The 22,894-nt window shown below is 52.5% G+C and overlaps 1 protein-coding gene across 1 annotated transcript in view; it reads left to right on the top strand.

Annotated features, from left to right (window-relative positions):
- The window catches only part of C7H1orf94 (chromosome 7 C1orf94 homolog), a 42,839-nt gene that overhangs the window by 9,341 nt on the left and 10,604 nt on the right, over positions 1 to 22,894 (top strand). Inside the window, exons 2-5 of the mRNA XM_002720699.6 lie at positions 12,353 to 13,041; positions 16,680 to 16,940; positions 18,111 to 18,286; positions 22,746 to 22,823. Of these exons, the coding sequence (XP_002720745.1) occupies positions 12,353 to 13,041; positions 16,680 to 16,940; positions 18,111 to 18,286; positions 22,746 to 22,823 (1,204 nt within the window). The remainder of the gene's footprint in view (positions 1 to 12,352; positions 13,042 to 16,679; positions 16,941 to 18,110; positions 18,287 to 22,745; positions 22,824 to 22,894) is intronic.

The raw sequence follows: 22,894 nt of genomic DNA, 5'->3' as shown, positions 1-22,894 counted from the left end.
TGCAGAAATCCCTGTGGGTGCTTGGCAGCCATCCCTTGCCTGTCAGCAGGGGCACCCAGAACGTGGAAGGGAGACACCCCCTTCCCTACCATGTCCCTGTGACGGTCCCTCCAGGGAGCAGGCGTCAGCTGGGTCAAGGACTGGAGGATCTGGGCGTAGATGAGGGATTCAGTGAACTGGGGAATGAGTCAGGTTAAGGAAAAATACTCTGCTCACGACCACGTTTTGCTTTGAGATTCTTGGCAGCCATGGCAAAAAGGGACAAGATCAGGGTTGGTTTTCCAAACTCATCCCATAAGAGAAAGCAGAAGACAACAGAGACATATTTCCCCAGTTCTGAGCAATGCATGGTACAGGAGTTTATGTGAGGGCAATGGGATGGGAGTCAGTTTACAACCAGTCCTTGTAGCATTGGTCAGTGGCGAGTCCAACTGGATCTGATAGTGCAGTGCTGGGGTGGCGTTTCTGATGCGAGGATGGTCAGCAGGCACATAACCTCCTCCTCCCTGACTTGAGCGGGGTCTGGGTAAGGGCAGGAGCTGGGCCTTACTCAGCTTTGTCTCCCCAGTGCCCAGACAAGTTCCTGGCACTCGGTGACTGCCAGGTGATTGAATGAAGGAGGAAGTGAAAGACAGATGAGCCGTAAAAGTGCCAGCTCAAGGAAGGCAAGGCCCAGGGGTGGCTGAGATCCAAGCATGGAGTCACAGTCCTCAGGAAGCCTTGGAGGACATGGAGACAGGCTATGAATACGTCAAGACGTTGCAGGCTGTATTCTCCTGCAGAGAGAGGTGCAAATGCTTTTTGGAGCACCTTGTATGTGCCAGGCCCTGTCTTTTTTTCCTTTGCTTTTTTTTTTTATTGTAGAAAGCTTTTATTTAATAAATATAAATTTCATAGGTATAACTTTTGGATTTTAGCAGTTCTTCCTCCCATACCTGCCCTCCCACCCCCAAACTGTCCCACCTCCTACTCCCTCTCCTATCCCGTTCTTCATTAAGATTCATTTTTAATTATCTTCATATACAGATCAACTCTATACTAAGTAAAAATTTCAACAGTTTGCACCCACTCAGACACACAAAGTATAAAGTACAGTTTGAAGACTAGTTTTACTGTTAATTCTCATAGTACAACACATTAAGGACAGAGGTCCTACATGGGGAGCAAGTGCACAGTGACTCCTATTGTTGATTTAACAATTGACACTCTTATTTATGATGTCAGTGATCACCCGAGGCTCTTGTCATGACCTGCCAAGGCTATGGAAGCCTTTTGAGTCCACAAACTCTGACATTATTTAGACAGGGCCATAATCAAAGTGGAAGTTCTCTCGTCCCTTCAGAGAAAGGTACCTCCTTTGATAGGCCTTGTCTTTTAATTTTGTGTTTTATTTCATTATCTCAGCAACTCTTCCCAGTAGACGGCCAATATTGCTCCCATTGTATAGATGAGGTTGGTGAGGCAGCTTGACCAGAATCATCTGGCTCAAAGGGAGCAGAGCGAGGATGAGAGTCCCAGGGGGCTTTGCCACCTGAGCTCCGCCTGGACACCAGAAGCCCTCAGCAGAGCCCTTTGGTGTCTGCTTGGCACCAGGAACCACGCGCTGTGAAGGAAGATGAGCCCTGATTAACATGCCGCTTCCCGTGTCCCCCTTTGTAATTTAATTTTATGGTTTCGGGAGCTGTGTCGCAGGTTGTGGGAGCCTGCAGAGATGGGCCACCAGTGGTTTGGTTTAATCCCCTTTTTAATATCTTTGTTGCAACGTTCTTTCCAATTCAGCTCCCAAGTCACATTAAAAAAATACCTCTTCCTTAGGGTAAGCCTTCCCTTATTAAACAGATTCAAATGAAAAGTTTTAGAGATAATTTGAACAATAAGAATCACTCGGTAGCTTCCAGCCGAAGCTCCCTTTATTGCTGTATTTATTCCCCAGTATTTCCTGTCTCATTCCCCAGCTCACTGAATCCCTCATCTACGCCCAGATCCTCCAGTCCTTGACCCAGCTGACGCCTGCTCCCTGGAGGGACCGTCACAGGGACATGATAGGGATGCGGGTGTTTCCCTTCCATGTTCTGGGGTGCCCTGCTGAAGGCAAGGGATGGCTGCCAAGCACCCACAGGGATTTCCATACCTGGGTGGGTGTCTCCAAGGGCAGTATTGCTTCAAAACCACAAGGAGATGGGAAACAGGGTCAGGGGGAGGGAATAGAGATAGATGCCTGCTTAAAATGCAGATACTTGGGCTCCATCCGAGACCAGCTAAATTATCGTTTCTCCCAGGATGCCCAGGATCTGCGCGTGCAACAAGCGCACAGGGACTCAAGAGTCTGCATTGCATGCTCTCTGATACTCTGAGGGTCAAAGACCCCTGAACCTGAGGTTTCAAGTGCAAGTTGGGGCATGGCTTTGAGAGGGAGATGTCTGAAAGGAGTGTGGGAGGAAGGAGGGCGACCCACTCTCACTGAGTTCTCGGAGTGTAAGTCACGGGCAGTTCACAACATTGCAGCTACCGTGTGTGAATTCCTTTGCTAGGAAAGGAGGTGAACATGAGGTCCAGGTGTGGCGCTCGGGGAGCGGAGAGCTTGCACTGTGTTGCCTGCTTTCACCCTGGCTGGGCATCACCGTCCCAGCCTCACTTTGCAGGTGGAGGGACCCAGGTCTCAGCCACCTGCCTGACTTTACACCTCTAGTGAGCAGGGCTCTGGGCTGTGAATGGGGCCAGTGGGACCTCAAAGCCTGGGCCGAGCGTGGCTCTCCTGCCCTCACTGCCTCTGGGTCAGAGCTGCTAACATTTGCATAGCGCTTTGTACAATTTACCCAGCGCTTTCGCATTCATCATCTTGCTTAATCCTCACTGCAACGGGGGAGTGCGGGAGGGCTGGGAGTGGGGCGTCGAGAGCTTTCCCGATGCCCTCTGATCACCCCCAGCCCCAGCCAGGGAGGTCCCAGGGGACGGAGCTCTGCAGGTTCCCAGAAACCTTTGGGACCCAAGCGCACAGGCCGTGGGGTGGCAACTGAGTTTCCAGCTTTTCTCACCTGTCCCCGCCAGCCCCAAACAGACGGTGGGGCTCTACCTTCCTTCCCTGGTTTCATTCCTTATTGCTGGTTGTCCAGGAAAGAAGGCTGTGGTGGTGGTGGTGGTGTGTGTGTGTGTGTGTGTGCGCATGGGTAAGAGTGTGCATAGGTGTGTACATGTAGGTGCATGTGTGCTGTGTGTGCATGGTCATGTGAGTATGCACTGGTGTATACATGTGTGTGCATGTGAATTGCGTGTGCATAGGTGTGTGAGTGTGCATTGGTGTATAAATGTGTGCATGTGGGTTTAATGTGCATAGGTGTTTGAGTGTGAGTGATAGCTGTGGTGTATGTATGGCTGTGGTGTGTGTGCATACATGTGAGTGTACATGCATGATTGTGGAGTGTGTGCATGTGCACATGTATGTAGCACGTGCAAGCATTATTGTGGTTGGTGTGTGTCTGCAGTATGTGTGGAATACTTCAAAATGTGGAAAAGTGGAATTTAAAAGTGTGAATTTAGGGGTCAATGCTGTGGCGCAGCAGGTTAAAGCCCCAGCCTGAAGCACCGGCATCCCATATGGGTGCTGATTCTAGTCCCAGCTGCTCCTCTTCTGATCCAGCTCTCTGTTATGGCCTGGGAAAGCAATAGAAGATAGCCCAAGTCCTTGGGCCCCTGCACCCACGTGGGAGACTCTGAAGAAGCTCCTGGCTTCAGATAGGCTCAGCTCTGGCCATTGAGGCCATCTGGGGAGTGAACAAGCACATGGAAGACACCTCTCTCTGTGTCTACCTCTCTCTGTAACTCTGTCTTTCAAATAAATAAAAATAAATCTTTTTTAAAAAAAGTGTGAGTTTATTTGAGTGCAAACAGTTTTTTAAATCTGTGCATTTCCTACAAATTATGGAAAAATGTTTTTGCACTAAAATAAACTCATACTTTTAATTTTCTATTTGCACAGCCTTGTGGAAGTCCCTGTGTGCGTGCACATGTGTGTATATGCACATGATTGTATAAGGGAGAGAGGCCCTGGGCAGCTCATTGAACTCCAGGTCTGGAGGAGAGGAGATGTGAAGACACAGGCAGCTCTGATGGGGGCACCGCCTGCCTTCCCTCCACACTGGGCAAGGCCATCCCATGCATACTGAGGATGCTGAGCCCCTACCCCCCATGCAGGAGTGTGCACAGGTGTATACATGTGTGTGCATGTGGGCTGTGTATGCATGGGTGAGTATGCACAGGTGTATACATGTGTGTGCATGTGGGCTGTGTGTGCATGGGTGAGTATGCACAGGTGTATACATGTGTGTGCATGTGGGCTATGTGTGCACAGCAGTGTCCAGGAGCCAGAGTAGCCAGGAAGACGCCGGGCTGGACTCCTTTGAGGAGGGTCTCTTCCTTGTCTGCAGCCCTGGTGCCCCCTCCCCCACAAGCTGCCAAGGCTCCTGCCTGTCTCCTGAGTTCTGCCTTCTGCTGCCTCTTCCTTCTGGGCCCTGAGAGACCTCTGCTCTCCTTGCCCCTGGGTCTCAGGGAAGGGAAGGGAATGCAGGTGGTCATCCATCAGGAAGGACTCCTGCTCTTCTGTGAGCAAAGCCCTGCGCTTTCTCCCTCTTCTGCTTTGGTCAGCAGTAGGGGTTTGGGAACCACGTGGAGCTGGAATCTGATCCTCTTCCAACACTTCCTCTCTTGAGTGAACTTTTACAAACCTTTACCCCTCCTGAGCCCCTTTCCCCTTTCTTCTCCTTCTTCTTCCTCCTTACCTTCCCCTCCCCTCCCCTTCCTCCTCTTCTTCCTCCTCCTCCTCTTTCTTCTTCTTCTTCCTCCTCCTCATCCTTCTTCAAGATATATTTATTTTAAAGGCAAAGTTACACACAGAGATACCTTCTATGTACTGTCCACTCCCCAAATGGCCACAACAGCTGGGTCTGGGCCAGGCTGAAGCCAGGATCCTGGAACTCAATCTGGGTTTCCCACACAGGTGGCAGTACTTGGGCCATCTTCTGCTGCCTTCTGAGGTTCATTATCAGAGAACTGGATCAGAAGTAGAGCAACTGAGCCTTGAACTGGTGCCCATATGGGATGCCAGTGTCTCAGGCAGCAGCTTAGCCTGCTGTGCGATAGCACCAGCCCCATCTGAATTGGGAATGAGGACACTATCTATCTCTCATGGTTGCTGTGGGGACAGCTGGCAAGTATAATACTAGCCACCTACTAGGCTCATTCTAGACAATGGTTCAGGCCTTAGGCCTGTGCTGTCTCTCCTCTTCCTGCTTCCTGGGAACAAACTCTCCTCACCCAAGGGACCCAGTGCTGGACACCTCCTTGCTAAACTCTCTCCTATGCTCCTCTGTGCCTTTATGCTAACATCCAGCACCTCCAAGGCCTGGAAGATCCTGACTCTCCCCTTTATTTCTGATTTTATGTCCTCATCCAGTTGAGCATTATTCCCACCAGTGTACTCAGCTCTTGTCTGTCTGGTGATCTTTGCACATGCTGGACCTTGCATCTGGAAAGCCCTTCCTTGCATTAGCTACCTGGCTAAACACCTATTCTCTTTTAAACCTTTCTTGCTGTCCTGTGTTAGGTGTTTATCCCTAGATCCCTGGTGTTCTCACACCTAGCCTTTCATTTTTGAGTTCCAGAGCAATGTAGCCTGGTGCTTAAGACAGTGCCATCGTAATTATGCATGCTTGGGAAAAATTACCTCATTTCTCTGTCCCTTGGCTTTGTCATTTTTAAAAACTGGGGTATTTGTATATATTTGTGTCTGTTACCTTTAAATGCAACAAACTACCCTAAAGCTTAGTGACTCAAAGCAACTATTTACTGAGCTCCTATGTCTACAGTTTAGCAATTTCGGCTGAGTTCAGCTGGGTGGTTCTTCTGGCATGGGTGGGGCTTGGTGGAGCTTGGCTCCTGCTCACTCTGACACATGCCATTGTTATCTGGGTCTGGCCAATTGCGGATGGAGGTGCCTTGGGGATGTGGAGTTGTGATGTGCTATCCTGCAGCAGGCTAGCCTAGCCTAGTTCACCTGGAAGTTACCTGGTCCCAATGGGGGTTGAGTTGTCATGCCCAAGCACTTCCAAATTTCTGCTTCTTACTGAATCCAGATGAGAGGGAGTTATCCAAGGGTGTGGATTCAGGAAAGTGTGATGAAATGGGGGCCGTTGCAAGAGCCAGTCTACCCTAACATGTCACTGGGGTTGTAGTGGGAATTAAAATGGAAAGTGTTTGGCATAGTGCCTGGCCTGCCAGTTAGCCAGCGATATGTGCCAGCTTCTCCGATTGTTTTGTGAAATAGGACTTGGGGCTTAGACAGATTAGGCCACTTGCTGAAGGTCTGACCTCTGATAAATGGTGGGGATTTGAATCTGGTGTCTGCCTGCTTGTCTCAACTACTTGGCTGTGCTGCTCCACCCACGCACACACACAGGCTGAATCGCACTCTGAGTTTGGAGGTCGGCCTTCGGATGGACAGCAGTTGGAGCCCAGTTGGAGCCCAGTTGTACGACTTGCTGCCTTCTTGGCTCAGCCTGGCAGCCAGGGAGCCGGCCCTGGGCACGGTGTTTGCTGTCAGCCTGAAGCACCATAGCTGGGAGGAAATATTTGTTTTGGTGTCCTCCTCTAGCACCAACAATTTTCTGCTTGCATTTTTCTGTTGTTTGGCTCGGATGAATAGCAGTTTTCGTCTTTGCTCTGGGTTATGGTGTACACAGAGCTGCTGTTGGGAGCTAACAACATGCTTGCTTAGTCATTATTCTGGGAAGGGGTGCCAGCCACTCAATAGCCTTGATTTTTACACGACTGCATGCTCTGCAAATGTGGAAATCACGCGTAGCGGCCGAGGGTAGAGACACCGTCAGACACCTGTCATTTCTGGGAGAGGGCGAGGCACAGGCAGCCCTTGAAGCCGCAGCCCGGCTTCTAACTGCCTCCCCTGCCAGCCTCCTGGAGGTTGCATTACCTTCCCAAGTGATTCACAGAGACTGAGTCTGGGGTGGATTTTATGGTTTTTCTCAACCCGCAGGAGAAAGCAAACAACATGGGAGAGGTGCCAGGACTGGCAAAAATTCTCAGGGGGAAAAAAATTAAGGTAGATTCCAGGAAATGCAGAGGAGTGCAGCTGGACATTGAACCCAGCACAGTCGTGGTGTGTGTGAAATATCTGTCTGGGAGCCCCATGGTGATGGCTTGGAGTCAGGGCAGGTTCCCCCTAGGTGGAATCTGCCACAGGGCTACCTTAAGGCCCTGGCCAAGCAGGGTGGTTACTGTTATCATTGTGGTTCTGAGAGCTCCCGGGATGCCGGGCTGGAGGTGCCATGTGAGAGGGAAGGCAGGGCAATGGAACCAAAGCCAGACAGGCTGCGACCCAAGGGAGGAGCTGGGCCGTCCTTGGCCTGGGGGAGGAACAGGAGTGTGCACCCTGGAATTCAAGAGCTCTGAGAGACTGGATAGGGTAAAGGCAGGGGGAGCATGTTTATTCATTCATTCACTCAACAAACACTTATGGAGCTGGGGTTCTAGGCTCGGAGGCCTCTATGTGGTGAACAAGGGAGTCCCTTCCCTGGAGCCGAGACTGACGCTGTATGGTAGTGACACGTCCTAGGAACAGCCAGATGGATGGAGAGCAGGTGCCTGGTAAGAGGAAAAAGGACTTGGTTTTTAAAGGGAAAGAAAGGCCACTGTGGGAAATGACTCCTGAGCCCACCTGGATGATGAGGGCACAGGCAAGGGACCCCCTGTGGGGAGAAAGCATTCTGTAGGAAATGCAAAGGCCCTGGGTCTGGAATGAACTTGGCATTCCTAGGAATAGATGCAGGGCCACAGTGGCTGAAAGAAGAGGGAGCCGGGGCCAATCTGTGTGGTTCTGGCCACATTGCAAAGGAGCTTGGATTTTACTCTGTGTGTAATGAGAATCCACGCGAGGGTTTTAAGCAAGGAACGGTTTGATCTGAGTTCTGAGAAAGTGCTACCTGCCTGGCGTGCAGTCTGCAGACCAAATAAACACAAGCAAATCTTGTTTGCTCAGGGGTGGAGGGGACAGGGTGGGAAAGGTGCCGGATCAGAGACTCCTGGCTACACGGGACTTCAGATTGCATCGAGGGGCCTGATAAAGGCACTTGTGGAGGAGAGGAGATGAGATGATAGCAACTGGATGGATTTGTTCCCCCCAAGTGTTGATCCGGGATTACTGTCAGGCTGGGGGGAGGGTCTCTGGCAGTGTCCCCAAGACTCTGCCCTGGACTCTCCTCCCTTCACCACTTCTTTCCGTACGTTGGCGGAAGACACAGAAGACACGCTCATCAGACATGCGGCTGGCACAGAGCTGTCAGGGACAGCTAATGCCACGGATGACAGGCTCAAGATTCACGGTGATGATCCTGCACAGGCGGGAGTGACGGGAGGAGACCAGCAAGATCCCTGATTGCATTCAGTCTGGGGAACAAAGCCCAGCTCCGGAGCCAGGGGAGCCTCGCTGGCTCACCAAGCCCCAGCTGGGGTGGGCAGGGGACAGTGCAGGCCGCCGGCTCAGCCACGTCCCCACAGGGGCCTCCTCCTCTTCTCCGTGACGAGGTTCTTAGCTCTTCAGGGTCCCTCTTGCCATCTGTCGGGTGGGGCCTGTGTTGCTGTTGACAAGGGTTGTGTGTGGGAGCCTGGCTTTCCATCCAGCCCATGGTGGATTCGTGGCACATGACAACACTTTGAGGCAGCTCTCAGGGGCAGATGGAGGGCTCATAGCCAGGGGAGGGGACACAGTAGCATCCTTTCTGTGCTTGCCAGCATTCCAAGGGCCCCATTAGCCCCTGCTGTATTTCCAGAGGAGAATGACCAGGAGTACTAGGGAAGCTGCATCTGCCAAGAGCCACCATGAATCTGGAGTAGAGAGAAGGAGGGATCACACCTGGGAGGGACGTGAGTGTTTGTGCCTCTGCTCCCACAAAGGCTGCAGGGTGGGAATGGCAACAGTTGCTCCCCATTGCTCCAGATGTCAACAGCAAAGCTTGAGAGAGGAAGCAGTGCAGAGAACATATTTTGGTGTGCCATAACCAAAACCTAGCCACTGGCCGCCATGGGGCAATCATGATGTCGTGCACCTGTTGCATGGTCTTGCATCATTGCTGACCATAACCTGTGACCACCACATAATGATCAGGACACCATGCATGTGTCTCCATCATTGCTGAGTTCTGACCACTGATCACGTTGGGATCTCAATGCCATGCACCTGTCCCATAGGCTTGCATCGTAACAGATCACTTTGGGATTGTGATGGGGTTGCTAGGCACCAGTTTGTGGTCAGCATTTTGCACAATTTATCTCCTAACAGCCGCAGTCTGACCTTGAAGGGTAGGTGTTATCCCACTTGACAGATGGGAATTGCAAGGCTTAGCAGGCAGCCAGCGAGGGGCAGTCCAGAGACTTGTGCTCTGGTTGCCTGCTCTTTCCTGTCCACCAGTCAGCCTCCTGGGGTGCTAGGGGTGGGGGTGGGGTAGGAGTGTTCAGAAGGGATCTTCTCTGGGCTTTATTTTTGGCCCAGGGACCTCAGGGTGCTGTGGGTCTTTTGGAAACTGTTGTGAGTGATCCTCGGAGCTGGTGCTTTGCAGGATTCAATGATGAGCTGTGTGTATGTGTGTGTGTGTGTGTGTGTATGATTATTAAGAAACAAAGCAGAAGTGAAATACAGACAAGAACAGAGTGAGCAGTGTGTGATGACCGCAGGAAACATTCCCCCCGGCTTTAGCAATGGCTAACACGTCTGTTATCTTATGCCCTCCTTCCCTTCCCCTGACACAGGGTTCACTTTAAAGAGAATCCCTGTGTAATTTTATTTGTAAATACTTCAGTCTGTGTCTCTCAGGGATAAGGACTCTTTCTTTGTTGTTGTTTAGGTATAGCCACAATACCACTATCCTAATTTTAAACATTATCATAACCCTAGTGAACCTTTCTTATTCAGAACCACTCTCGGTACACAGCTCGCTCTGCAAGGGGTTAGAGGGCGGGGAGGGGAGGCAAAAACTTGTCCCGCTGGCCTCTGATTCCTGGGACTTGCTCCTTGGTAGTAGGTGGTGGGGAGGAAGAGGAGGCAGATCTGAAACTTGGGGCCAGAGATTGGCAACCTCTTTATTCTGCTTGTTCCCAGAGGGGCCTATTTATAGCCCTAAGTCTAGACACAGGAGGGAGGTGAGAAGACAGGAATGGGTGGGAGAGCAGGGAAGAAGGAGAGGAGAGGACTGGAGGAAAAGGGACGTCCTGAGAAGGAGCTCCCACATAGCTGGCGGATATGCACAGCCAGCTTTCACCCAAGGCAGCTGCGCGTTCAGGATCACCTTACAGGGAGGGCCCAGAGACCCAGGGCTGACGGGAGTAGATTCACACCAGGTGCATTTGGGGGGAGTCTGCTTATTCCTGGTGTCACTCCCAGCATCTCATTACATGCAGGGCTGGTGTTCATCTGGGGCTCTTGTTGTGGCTGTTAGAATACCGACAAACCCCCATGTCTTTGGCACACATCTCTCTCCCGAGCTCCCCCAGTACCCTGGCCACCCAGCTGCTGCTCCAGGACCTCTGGGCCTCAGGAGGACCCAGCTGCTAATGTGTTCATGCCCGGCACAGCTGGAAGTTCTGGGTTGTGGTGCACAGGGCGGCCTGCTAGGGATATGTGTGTGGTGATGTGTGAGTTATGTACCTCTTATTCCTCTATGTGTGTGTGTGTGTGCATCAAAGACATGTGTGTAGATGTCCATGTGCACATGCATGTGTGTGCATACCCAAAGAATAATATGGGGAAGGCCTGGTCCCTGCTGCGGCGTTAGCTGGCTGCGGCATGTCAGTGTGTCCCCAGAGTGGGTGCTGGGTCTCCCGACTGGAAAAGCCCAAGCTTTGGCAGCTGAGCTCTGCTCATGGGGCTCTGTTCTTCCCCCTCAGTCCCTCTATACTGGTTTCTCCTTCTGAGCTGCCAGGAGCAGGGTGCTGGGCAGTTTCCAGAATGCTCGAGGTGTAGGCCACCTTGTCTGGCCCTCACAGGAGCTCACCAAGGACAGGAAGCAGTGGGTGCTAAGCTGGGTGGCCCTGGTTCCCCTGGGAGCACCAAGAGGAAGTCCCCCCTCCTACCCCTTGCCGGGAATGCTGGTAGGTAGGCGGGGCCATCAGCCGGCCCAGGATCACCACTGGAGAAAGCCAGCTTAGCGTCCATAGAACCATCAGATCCCAGCAAGCATGTGCCAGCCAGCCAGGGTCTAGCTGGGTGTGTAGGCTCTGAGGTTCAGCAGAGGCCAGTGTTTGAGCACAGGGGGATCCCTCTGAGGTGGTGCAGGGATCAGCTAACTGTGGGTGCCACCATCAAATGAGGCCCAGCCCAGAGGCTGTGACCTGGTCAGGTGCCATTCCAGGCAGGTCGACACAGATGTACATGGGCCCCCAGTGCAGGGTCCGGAGGTCTGGCCAGGCTAACAGGCTGTGAACAAGAATAGCTGGCACTGGTACTGCCCTAAGACTCCATGCCAGACACTGCCTGACAGTGCTTGGAATCTCTGTGATGTCACTATTAATCAGACAAAGAGGCCAGTGCACCCAGATGCTGATCAGCTTGCCCAGGGTCGCATGGAGGGAAAATGACAGTCAGGGTGAGCTTGGGCCACCCACTGCACCACTCTGCAGTGAGGGGACAGGACCTGCACAGTGCTTCTCTGGACCCCACACTTAGAGCTGTTGCCCTCCCCCCCCCCCCCGCCTTTGTCCCTCTGCTGCTGGGCAGAACTCCCCTGTGAACCATGTCTCTGGTCTTTTGTTGGCTCAGGTCTTAGGCACCATGAATGGGAGAGAGGGGCTGAACTTCAGCTCCATGCTCTTGGTACTGCATCCCTTAGGGTCATGTAGAACCTTCTTGGGGATCCACTGCATGTCTGTTTTTGCTCTTTATTTCTCTTCTCTTTCTTCTAAAGATTTATTTATCTATTTGAAAGGCAGAGTGATAGAGAGATACAGAGACAGAGACCTTCCATCCACTGGTTTACTCTCCAAATGGCTGCAATGTCCAGGGCTGGGCCAGGCTGAAGCCAGGAGCCTGGAACTTCATCCAGCTCTTCCACGTGGGTGCAGGGGCCCAAGCGCTTGGGCCATCATCCACTGCTTTCCCAGGTGCATTAGCAAGAAACTGGATCGGAGGTGGAGTAGCCTGGACTTGAAACTGTACTTCCATATGGGATGCCGGAGTTGTAAGCAGTGACAACCTTTTCTCTCTCAAGAAAGCATTAGGTCTCTCCCTGGGTCCTGCACAGCCGCAGTCGGTGAGCTGGCACTAACCCCGGCTGTCTCTCTGACCTCTTTGCAGAACTCTGGAGATCAGCAGTGGCAAAGATGAGATCTCCCTGTTGGTGGAGCAGGAGTTCCTCAGCCTCACCAAAGAGCACCTCATCCTGGTCAAAGAGAACTCGGGGAAACCAGAGGCCCCAGGTAGCTCCCCTGAGGAGGCCAGGGACCAGCCAGCTCCCTGCACATCTGCACCTCCTCCAGTGGCAGGTGGCTCTGAGCAGCCAGGAGTCTCTGTCACTGCTGGAGATGAGCTTCTGGAGCAGAAGGTGGCCGGGTCTGCCATCGGCAGCCGACAGGACTGCGATTCTGCTGTGTCTACGGTCACCGGCATCCTGCGTGCCGCCAAGGGCAAGAGTGCCACGGGCATGGAGAACGGGGGCCACAGCCCAGGCGCCTGCAACTCAGAAATCAGCAAGCTGCTGGCCCAGTTCCCGCTGAAGTCCACGGAGACGTCCAAGGCCCCCGACAACAAGATGGTCCTGGAGGAGACCAGGGTCATCAAGGACTTCCTGCAGAACAGCATGTTCAGCAGCTCTGGACCCAGTGAGCCCCCGGGGCTGGGTCCCTTCCTGCTGCTGCCACCTGCACCTCCTCTCACAGCCCCCGGCAAGCTCCCCGAGCTCCCTGCTCAGAAGAGGCAGCTCCCTGTGTTTGCAAAGATCTGCTCCAAGCCTGAGCCTGACTCCGAAGGGCACCCTTTGCTGCAGGGTGAGTGGGGCTGGGGCTCTGTGCAGTGGCAGGAGGGGGCCTGCATGGAGGAAAGAGAGCTTTTCTGGGGAGCCAGTTGTTACTACAGCACGCACAAGAAGCCTCCTTGTGCAAAACAGGGCAAAGCAGCCTCTGGTGAGCACAGCCTCCAGGGGCAGCCCTGCCCTGCTGATGCCCCTGGGCAGAGCACAGCATGTGCAAGCAAACCCAGAGGCCCTAGTCCCAGCATGCTTTAAGAAAAGAGATAGGTTCCAGGAGTAACTGGCCCATGTTTTTAGTTTTATTTCTAAAATTTCATTTTCTTTGTATTCAGAAGAAAGAAAGAGAGCTTCCAGTTGCTGGTCCCCTCTCCCAAATGCCCACAACACCTGGGGCTGGGCAAGGCTGAAGCCAGGAGCCTGGAACTCAGTGTGGGTGTCCCACATGAGTGACAGGGACCGTAGTGCCTGTGTCATCCCCTGCTCCCTCCCAGGGTGGGCATTAGGAGAAGCTGGATCACAAGTGGAGGAGCCAGGAGTCCAGTGCTAGAACTCCAGATGGGATTGGGCTTCCCAAGTGCTGTCCTAATAGCCTGCCGCTGGTGCCATGTATCAACACCTGCAGGAATCCAGGCACATGGAAGGAAGTGCTTAGGAAGGAGTTTGACTGGCAGCTTCAGGGATGTGGCTTCCAAAGGAGGTGCCTCTTCTGGCCACAAGGCCTGATCCTCCTTGGGCAGTGAGCAGATGTGCACATTTCCCCAGGGGACAGTTGAGGCTGTTGGCCCTGGGTTTGTTCCCTGGGCTCTAGGGGTTCACAAAAGAGCACTCCCATTAGCTAATGGGGGATTTCCTTTCCAAGGAAACCCAGCCACCTCCTAAATTACCCCCACCTCCTCTCCAGTGATTTGGCCTTTTTTTCCCCCTGATCTAGCCGCTCAGACCGATTGCAGTGGCATTTATGCACAGTCAGCAGTCACTTGGAGAGCAGGTCATACTCATGTCACCCAGAGGGGAAAAGGACCCCAGGCTGTGAGGAACAGGGGTGGACCACTGCGGGTGGGGGGTATCAAGAGGGCCTGAACCCATCTCCCTGAGAAAACAGGAGCAAGGTCCCCCATGAGAACACTGTGTGTTGTGTGGCATTGTGGACAGGCCAGGGAATCGAGCTGTGGCCAGAGAGCTAGAATCTGGGTGTTGGACAGGTTGGAGCAGCCCAAGGGCTTTGGGACCATGGAATGGGGTTGTGAGAGGATTGAGTCCCGCCCAGGAAACCTCCCTGTTAGATAGGGGTGCTAAGCCCCAATCACTGGTCCCACTGTGTGTGTGTGTGTGTGTGTGTGTGTACAGATGCATGAGCCAAGAGGTTCTAAAGGGAGCTTTGCAGATATGAATGTGTGTGTGTGTCAGAGAAAATGCAGCTGTGGTGCAGTTGAGTGAGTCTCTGTACATTCTTGTGCATGTGTGGCAGGTGTGTGCTTGCACACGTGTCAGTGCAGACAAAGGAATGGCAGGCAGGAAAGTGTGGGCCCAGCTCTTGGAGGAAGGAGCTCTGTAGATGTTTCAGGCAACTGTAGGTGTGCGCGCGAGGCTGCAGGTACTGAGGTCTCTGGGGAGAGGGATATTATTAGTGAGTGCTGGTATTTCCGCACGCTGGCTGGGGGCTAAACTCAGCAACCAGATGAACTCTTGGAAGAGACTCTAGGGATGTGTTTTTGCTAAAAATGTTGCTTTCTCCTAAATCGGCTCAGGCTAGCACAGCTCTTTCCTGTGCTAGGATGGTGTTAGGAGGGCAGGCCTAGTCCCATCGTAGCCACTGAGCCTGCAGTGCTGGGGTCAAAGAGCTGGGAGGATGGGGTACACTCCTAATGGGCAGATGAGGCACAGGTCTTCAGATGGGGCCACTCCCAGAGGGAGCCCAGAGGCCTGTATTATGTCCAGCATGGGGGCAGTCATCCAGCAGGTGACCGGGTCTCCTAGCCAAGCTCCAGGGAGAAGTTTTGAGATCCCAGGCCCAGAAGAGGAGTGGATGGGGCCGGGCGGGTGCACAAAGCTCTCTTCCCTCCTTCAACCAGGACAATGCCTTAAAAAAAGGAAAGGAACAAACCAACTGTGTGTATGGAGTTCTTTCTGCCAATAGATTTCCTCCCCATGCTTAATCACAAGCAAGAGTCCCTTAACAAGTTCCTGGAAAAGTGGAGTTAAAACATATGCTTGTTTTGGTGGGGAAAAAAAAAATGGAAACCCATGCATTTGTTGTTGGTAATACACCTTTTCCAGGAAAATTTTGGCACTCAGGTGAGTGAGAGCCACTGCTGTGGAGGACCCCATGGTGGTGCAGACACTGTCCTTGTTCTGGGGTGACTGCCGGGCCAAAGTTGGCAATGGCTGGGCCCCCACCCCACATCCCAGCCGTCTCTGTTGAATCCCCACAGCTCTGAGCTTGCAGCCTCTGGCCCAGTTCCCACGCCTGTCTTGCCTTCCTCCCAGACATCCCAGCATGTCTTGCCTTGCTGAAACCCCACCTCGTTTTGGAACACAAAGCCCCATTCAGACAGAGAGCAGTCTCAGCCATCTTCTTCTCCCATTGTGTCCCCTGTCACCTCCTGGGTCCCACCTGCCTTGTCCCAGAGCTATTTCTGAGCATGTCTCTCTCGCCTTCCATGTGATGAGCTACTGCAGGGCAGAATGGCTCTGACTCATCACTGTGTCCCCAGTGCTCAGGGCAGGGTCTGGAGCTGACAAGCCAGCTGAATCACCTGTGAGCCACAGACAGAAGTAGAGGCGTGATATGGTGCCAAACTGTGGGGTCCAGGCTGTGTTCCGTGGAAATGCGAGACCACCCTTAGCTCTCAGTTGCACGCTCCTTCAAGGAAGACTGTGTCCAAGTCATCTTCCTGGCACTATGGATGGCTGGAAGGAAGAAAGGAGGGAGTTAGGAGAGAAGAAAAGAAGGGAAGGAAGTCGAAATGTGGAAGGAAGGAAAGGAAGAGGGAGAGAGGAGCAGAGAAAAGAAAAGTAGTTGAAGAAAGGAATAATGTAAGGAAGGATGAGTGAATGGGTGAAAGGGGAAAGGGAAACTAACAATGGATGGGTAGAAGGGTGGATGGATGGATGGATACATGGGTGGTTGGGTGGATGGAGAGACACATGGGTGGATGGGTAAATGGATACATGGGTGGATGGAGAGACACATGTGTGGATGGATGTGTCTATAGATGGATGGGCGGATGGAGAGACACATGGGTGGATGGATGTGTCTATAGATGGATGGGTGGAGAGACACATGGGTGGATGTATGAATGGATGTGTGGGTGAATGGGTGGGTAGATGGATGAATGGATGGGTGGATGGCTGAGTGATGGATGTGTGCATGGAAGCATATATGGGTGGATGGGTGTGTGAGTTAATGGATGCATGAGTAGATGGATGGAGGGAGAGAAAGAAGGAAGGATGGGTGCATAAATAGGTAGATGCTTGAGGCAGGAAGACTAGACTGGACAGTGGTCAGGGGAGTGCCGAGGGACAGACTGGGGCTGTATGTATCTGAGAGTGTCCTCTTGAGTGGTCTGGGCCTCAGATGTGTGCTGTGGAGGATCCATCATGCAGCCACAGGATGGTGCCTTCCCTGACTCTGACTTAATTTCCCTCCTACTGTAGAACAAAACCCTAGCAACAAAGACTCAACCAAGTGTCAAGACAGCCTCTTTGTTAGCCAGTGGCCCCAGAGTCGGAAGGATACCTGTGGTGAGGAGGGTTGCAACGACCCAGTGGGCACCCCGTCCATGGCCCTGCCGCCCAAGAAGCCTGCATGGCCAGCCGAGAAGAATCTGCTGTATGAGTTCCTCGGAGCCACCAAAAACCCAAGTGGGCAGTTGAAGCTTCGCAACAAAGTGGATGTGGATGGGCTGGAGCTGAAATGTAAGCTGGCCTACGGTGGGGCTGCAGAGGAAGGAAGGGATTCCAGACACCCTGCTTAGGCTCTGGAGAGTGGTTGGGTCACCAAGAGGCTATGCTATCCATGGGCAAGTCACTGCTCTTCATATCCTTATCAGAAACGTGACCACTAGCAGGAGTGGGAACCTGTTTACTGCCAAGAGCCATTTCGATATGTATAACATCATTTGTGGGCCATAAAAAGTATCAACTTAAAAACTAACCTGTTGTAGATTTGTTGAATGTTGAGTTCCGACTGTGGTTGCCTTGGCAGAGCCAGATCTTATACAGCCCCTGGGCTGCCTGTTCCCTACCCCAGCGACCAGATGACTATAGTTGGCTTTCAGGGGTCACATGAACATTAGTAGTGATGAATTTTAAATATAGCCCCAACTCAACATAGACCATACACTCTCAAATTGCCCAAGATGAAAAAAACCCATGCTTTATATTATTTCTATGTAATCAGATTATTCATATCTCTCCTTCTTCCTAGCCTTTGTCCAACTATTTCAGTCAAATTTCCCTTCCCAAAAGTGATGCCAAGACTGGGGAAACCAAAGATCCTTTTCTGATCCGATCAGCCTGCAGAATAGCTTTTAGAGAGGGAGAATTCTGGATTCACATCCTGAAACAACTCAACCTTATCCCATTCATCTAGACTGACTTTGAGTCACTCTGCCCTAAATTAGTGTCTTAAAATATTTTAAAAATTATTCCCCTATGGATAACAATGTGTGCAAGATTCTCAGTTTTACAAAGTATATGTCCCATGGAGGGGCTGCTTTCATGATGCGATAAGAATGAATTCCAATGGCGTAGCAGTTGTTTATAAAATGCTGGCTTTTTCTGAAGCTTTTGAAAGGATTTGGTTTTGTAAGTGAAACATAGCTCTAGAAATGACATCCATTTTATTCCCTTGCTAAACTTTCTCCTTCACTAATGAATGATGGAAACTCCAATCTAGACCTTCCGGGATTTCTCTCTCTTCCAAATGCGTAAGGCATGACCCAGGGGAGTCTTCCTAGAGTTGGAAACTCAGCAGGGCTTTGAAGAGCCCTCTCCAGGCTTCACAGGCCTGGCCCTGGGGCCGTCCTGGTGCTGCAGGCCTCTGCCTCCACCACTGACATGCTCTCCCCTTCCTGTGACTTACAGTGAACCCACCTGTCACGGCTGCCGACAAGAACAACATCAAGTACACAGGGAACGTTTTCAACCCACGCTTCGCCACAGCCTTGACCTCAGCCACCCTGAACCAGCCACTCTGGCTCAACCTGAACTACCCACCTCCACCAGTGTTCCCCAATCACTCTACCTTCTCACAGTACCAGGTGAGTGGGCAGGCCGTGACACTCACTGTGGCCATCCACAGTGGCTCTGGCCATGCCAGGGGCGGGGGAGTGGGTGGGTAGGGCTTGCTGGGACCCTGTTTCACAAAGAGCCCTTGGACTTCCCTTAAAGGCCATCCCTCCAATCGTGAGACTCCATGGGGTCTACAGCAGGGCACTATCAACTTGTCAACTTATTAGTTATATTTGCTTTTTATGGCTGCATCAGACCTACCGCTTGGTAAACACACACACACGCACACGCACACACACATACACACAGAGTTCTTTTCCACTGCCTGGAATCTGCTTCACTGTGCCATTTGTTCCAGAGGTGCTTTGCTGGTCGTGGCTGGGTAAGTGCTTGGGTCCCCAGGGTAAGATGGTGTCATAGTCCTGTCCATCAGCTTCTGTGACTTTCTTTAAAGTTAGGTAAGGGGCAGCCTGGATTATTTGGGACAGTCTGGGTCTTTGGCCAGAGAATAGTGATTAAAGCCATCCCCTTTCACTCTCACATGCTCTGGTTTGGATGACAAACTATTTGACCACATGCAAGCTGTCTGAACTTTGTACCAGCTGAGGTGGCTTGGCACACACTCTCGATCTTGGGCTCATAGCAAGAAGAGAATTAGTGGCCAGACACACAGAGGTGGTGAAACACTTGTAGCAGCATTGGAAATTCTACTCACAGAACTCATTTATGCAGGGAAAATGTAGTTTCTTTATTTTGTCCATTTAACTTAATATCCCTTAAGAGCTGCCGCCCACTTGGTAGAAGGAGGGAAAAATCAAATAAACGTCCACTCTGGTTTCAACCTTTGTCCAATCCAATAACTTAAGCAGTCCCTTTAGGTAGTGCTCCGTGTTTTTTTTTTTCAGGAAAGCTGCTCAGCATCTAAGATTTCTCAACCTTCTGTCCCATCCCCCTTCCCCAGCCTGGCTGCTTGCCCAATGCATCCAGGACCTTAGTTTGTATGTCCACGGTCCATGACCTTGGCCATCTGCAGCCCCAGTCTGGTCCGGCAAAGCCTGGAAAGGGCAAGGGGAGAAGGAAATACACCTGCAGCTGCCTGCCTTCCTCTGGGTCCCATCTGAACCCCTCCCCGAGCCCAGTGTCATTTCCTCCTCCTCTGTCACAGAGCAGATGAGCCTATGGCTTCCATGTGCTAGGCAGAAGGGGACCGTCTACTCCATCATGATGCTCGGAGCTGGTCTACCAGGCTTAGCCATGGAATATTCAAGAATTTAGCAAAGCCTCTCTCTCTCTCTCTCTCTCTCTCTATCTCTATCTCTATCTCTATCTCTCTCCTTCTCTTCCCTCCCTTCCAAGCCTTTCATTTATTTGTTTGCTGAAGGAAACAAGTGCCCACTTTTGCCCTTGGGAAAAGCCTCAGGCCCACCATGGGAAGGAGAGGTTGTAGATAAAAGCAATCTCAGGGGAAACTAAGTATCCGTTTCATGTTGCTAATGCAGTCTGCCCACATAGGTCTGGGGACTAAATAGCACTCGGGTTCCGGTCCTTAGTGCAGCGACTCCTTCACTCTTGCCACTTCTCCCCTTGCATCCTGGGGCTTGTTCACTCCCTGGTCACTCACTCCCCTACTCCCTGACCTGCTCATTCCTCTTTCTTCATTTCCTCATTCATTTCACTGATTTTGAAAGCCTTCCTTCCACAGTCCCTATGGGCCGGCTGTGGGGCTAGGGGAGAGGATGCAGAGAGGGCTATGAGGCTCAGAGTCTAACCCAAGTTTGGGGCTCCACCGCAGAGCAGCCGGGCCCCTCTGCTTCCACTAGACAGACAATCCCATAATTTTATTTAGTGTAAACGAATTCGCTCTAAAATGCACTCCCAGAGCTCACCACGTAAAGCTAATTTGCCACGGTTTGCTTTATTAAGTGGGGTAGTGTCTCTTTGTTATGTTAATTTCATTGCACTTGACTTTTTGAGTGCCTGAGATTTCCTCTGTCTTCAGAGATACTGGCGTTCATAGGGCAGGGCCAGTTCCCCTGAGGTTCCCCCACTTCTGGGCAAGGTGGTGGAAGGGCCTGCTGGGGCTGAGCAGGCCCAGCTGAAGTCATGGGAGAAGGAGGTGACCCTTCCAGGAGGGAACAAAAGGCAGCATCATTTACCTCCTCCCAGCTTCTCACGGTCTCGTCATGCTTATCTAGCTGCGAGACAGCTGCTCAGGGCCTGAAATAATAGCAAGAAGGCAGGTTTGGAAATCAGTAACCTTGAGATTCAAGGTTCTGCTGCATCTAAGCTCTGTGGCCTTGGACAAGCTGGTTGGCCACTCTGAGTCCGGGTTTCCCTGCTTGTGAAATGGGTTCATCATCATCATCATCACGGCAGTAACAGCAGCACCAGCACAGCACGGATATGGGTGCACGGAGTCCTGGAGTCCGTGGCTGGCGAAGGGCGCTGCAAATCTCACGTGTGATGCAGATGTTGGCTTTTATTATTATGCAGCCCTGGTCGTCCGAGGGAATGGGGTCAGGAGCTCTGCAGGCCCTGAGAGGACAGAGAGGGGAAATGGGGACTGGCTTATCCTGGTCTCTCCCCTGCTTGGCACTGGGAGTAGACATGAGGTCCCAGATCCAATTTACCCAGAGCTCGGCAGTGGAGGGACTCGGAGGCATGGGAGACAGGGTCCCCGACCCCGAGCAGCTTCAGAGGTTCCTGGGCCACTTGGCATAAAGGAACTCTGCTCCCAATTAAGGAGGGGGGAGGTGGATGGGGAAAGGCCTTGACCTCAAGCAAAGAAGGAGTGTTTATTTACCCTCACTTGTGATTTTACGAAATTGCAATTCTAACAACCAGTGATGTCCTTAAAGTCACATGGCCTGGCTTGTACTGATGAATGTGGCGCCATCTCCTCAAACCCCGCCCCAGGGTGGAACCAAGCCAGGGCAGCTGCATGGATCCCAAGGTGGCCTAGTGCGGGCAGGGTGGGGATGGTGGAGGCCTGCTGTTCGCATCCTCGGGTCTGAAGAAGTTGGTGGTGTTAACTCCTGCCGAGGCTGAAAGGGGAAGGGGGTGGGGAATGGAGGAGGTGCATTTAATAAACAGCTTAGTGGCCCTGGAGCTCCCTGAGGGCTGGCCATGGGCAAGGCTGCCCTGCTTCTCTGACTTTTCTGTCCAAGATCAGGCCAAGGCTGTGTTTGCAGGGAGCACATTGTGGTCAGAATGGTGAGTCAGGCTGCCTTGGGCTACAGGGCTGGGAGCTGGTGTCAGGTGGAAGTGGGAGGTGCCTGGGTGTAGGATGCCCTGAGGCCCCATGCTTGGGAACAGAGAGCAGGGAGGAGCACTTGGGAGATGTGCACTCCTAGGGGCCTGGAAAGTGGGGCAGCAGGATTTCTGGGAGATTTTCCCATACCTCAGGGTTCCAGAGCCTTTTACGAGGAGCTTGTGGGCTGTGAGGACATCAAGAGCATGGCGTTAGCCGTTAACACTTTGAGAATTGGCACAAGCTATGCCCAGAGTGGAGGCCGGTTTGGGGCCTCTGGGCTGACGTCCTTGGCTGAGAGGAGCTTTGGCTTTGACATTTGACCTTTACCTAGGGGGTAGCTCTGGATTGGCAGCTGGGGGCATAGTCAGAGGCTGGAGGGGCCCCTGCATGTGTGTGTGTGTATGTGTGTGTGTGTGTGTGTGATGTGTCTCTGCGTGGACACATGGACACCCCCAGTGTGGCCCCACAGAGAGTTGTGGACAACATTTCCATTCTCCATTTGGCTGAGTTGCCAGAGAGCCATTGCAAAGGGGGAGGCGTGAGAGATGAGCCGCAGCCCTGGCCACTGCAGACTCTGAACATGTGCCGGACACCAGTGAACGCTTTAGATAATTAACTCACTCATCCTCATACCAACACTCGTGTTCCGCTGAGAGACACAGGCGCGTGCGTGTGCAGCAGACATTCAAACTCACATATCTGGATTCCCAGTAGCACACGGGTACATAGCCCATGGATGCCGATGCAAACACACGTGCAGATGTACTCAAGTATACATGGGTGCAAACCCCCCAACACACACAGATACTTCAAGTTCAAGGGCAGGACTGGGGTTCAGGGAAAGACCTTTGGAAAAGATGTGTGGACAGTGACAAAGACAGCACAGTTTCCCTCACAAGCTTTGCAGGCGTGAGCACACATTCAGGGGGAGCCCAGAGAGCTGGAGTCCCTGTCCCAAGGCCACAGGGCCAGTGAGGGGCAGATCTAGGATTCAAGCAGCAGTCAGATTCTTGGAGCTTTCATCTTAAACGCTCACCAAAAAGACTGTGAAGTCTGCTAACCATGGGCTTCCCGGGAGGCATGCATTCTGCTTGCCCTGGCCTGCTCCCACGCGGCCCAAGCTCGGCCCTGCCTGGAGACCCAGGCGTGGGAGCCTCAGGCTGAGCTGAGCGGCTGCTGCTGCAGCTGCTGGGAGGCCTTGTCCAGCAACGCCCACCCTCTTCCTCTCTCCACAGGGCCTGTACCCGCAGCGGGCTGCGAGGATGCCGTACCAGCAGGCTGTGCACCCCCAGCTGGGCTGTTACTCCCGGCCGGTGAGTAGCCCACCCACCCCTCGCCCCCGCCCCAACTCCACCGAGGTCTCTGGGTCTGAGGCCATCAGCTC

Source organism: Oryctolagus cuniculus, chromosome 7 (assembly GCF_051225735.1).
Source record: "Oryctolagus cuniculus isolate XC-2025 breed Fujian yellow rabbit chromosome 7, ASM5122573v1, whole genome shotgun sequence".
NCBI classification, from domain to species: Eukaryota; Metazoa; Chordata; class Mammalia; order Lagomorpha; family Leporidae; genus Oryctolagus; species Oryctolagus cuniculus.
Note: the sequence above shows the minus strand (reverse complement) of the source record. Positions and strands in the feature narration are given on the sequence as shown.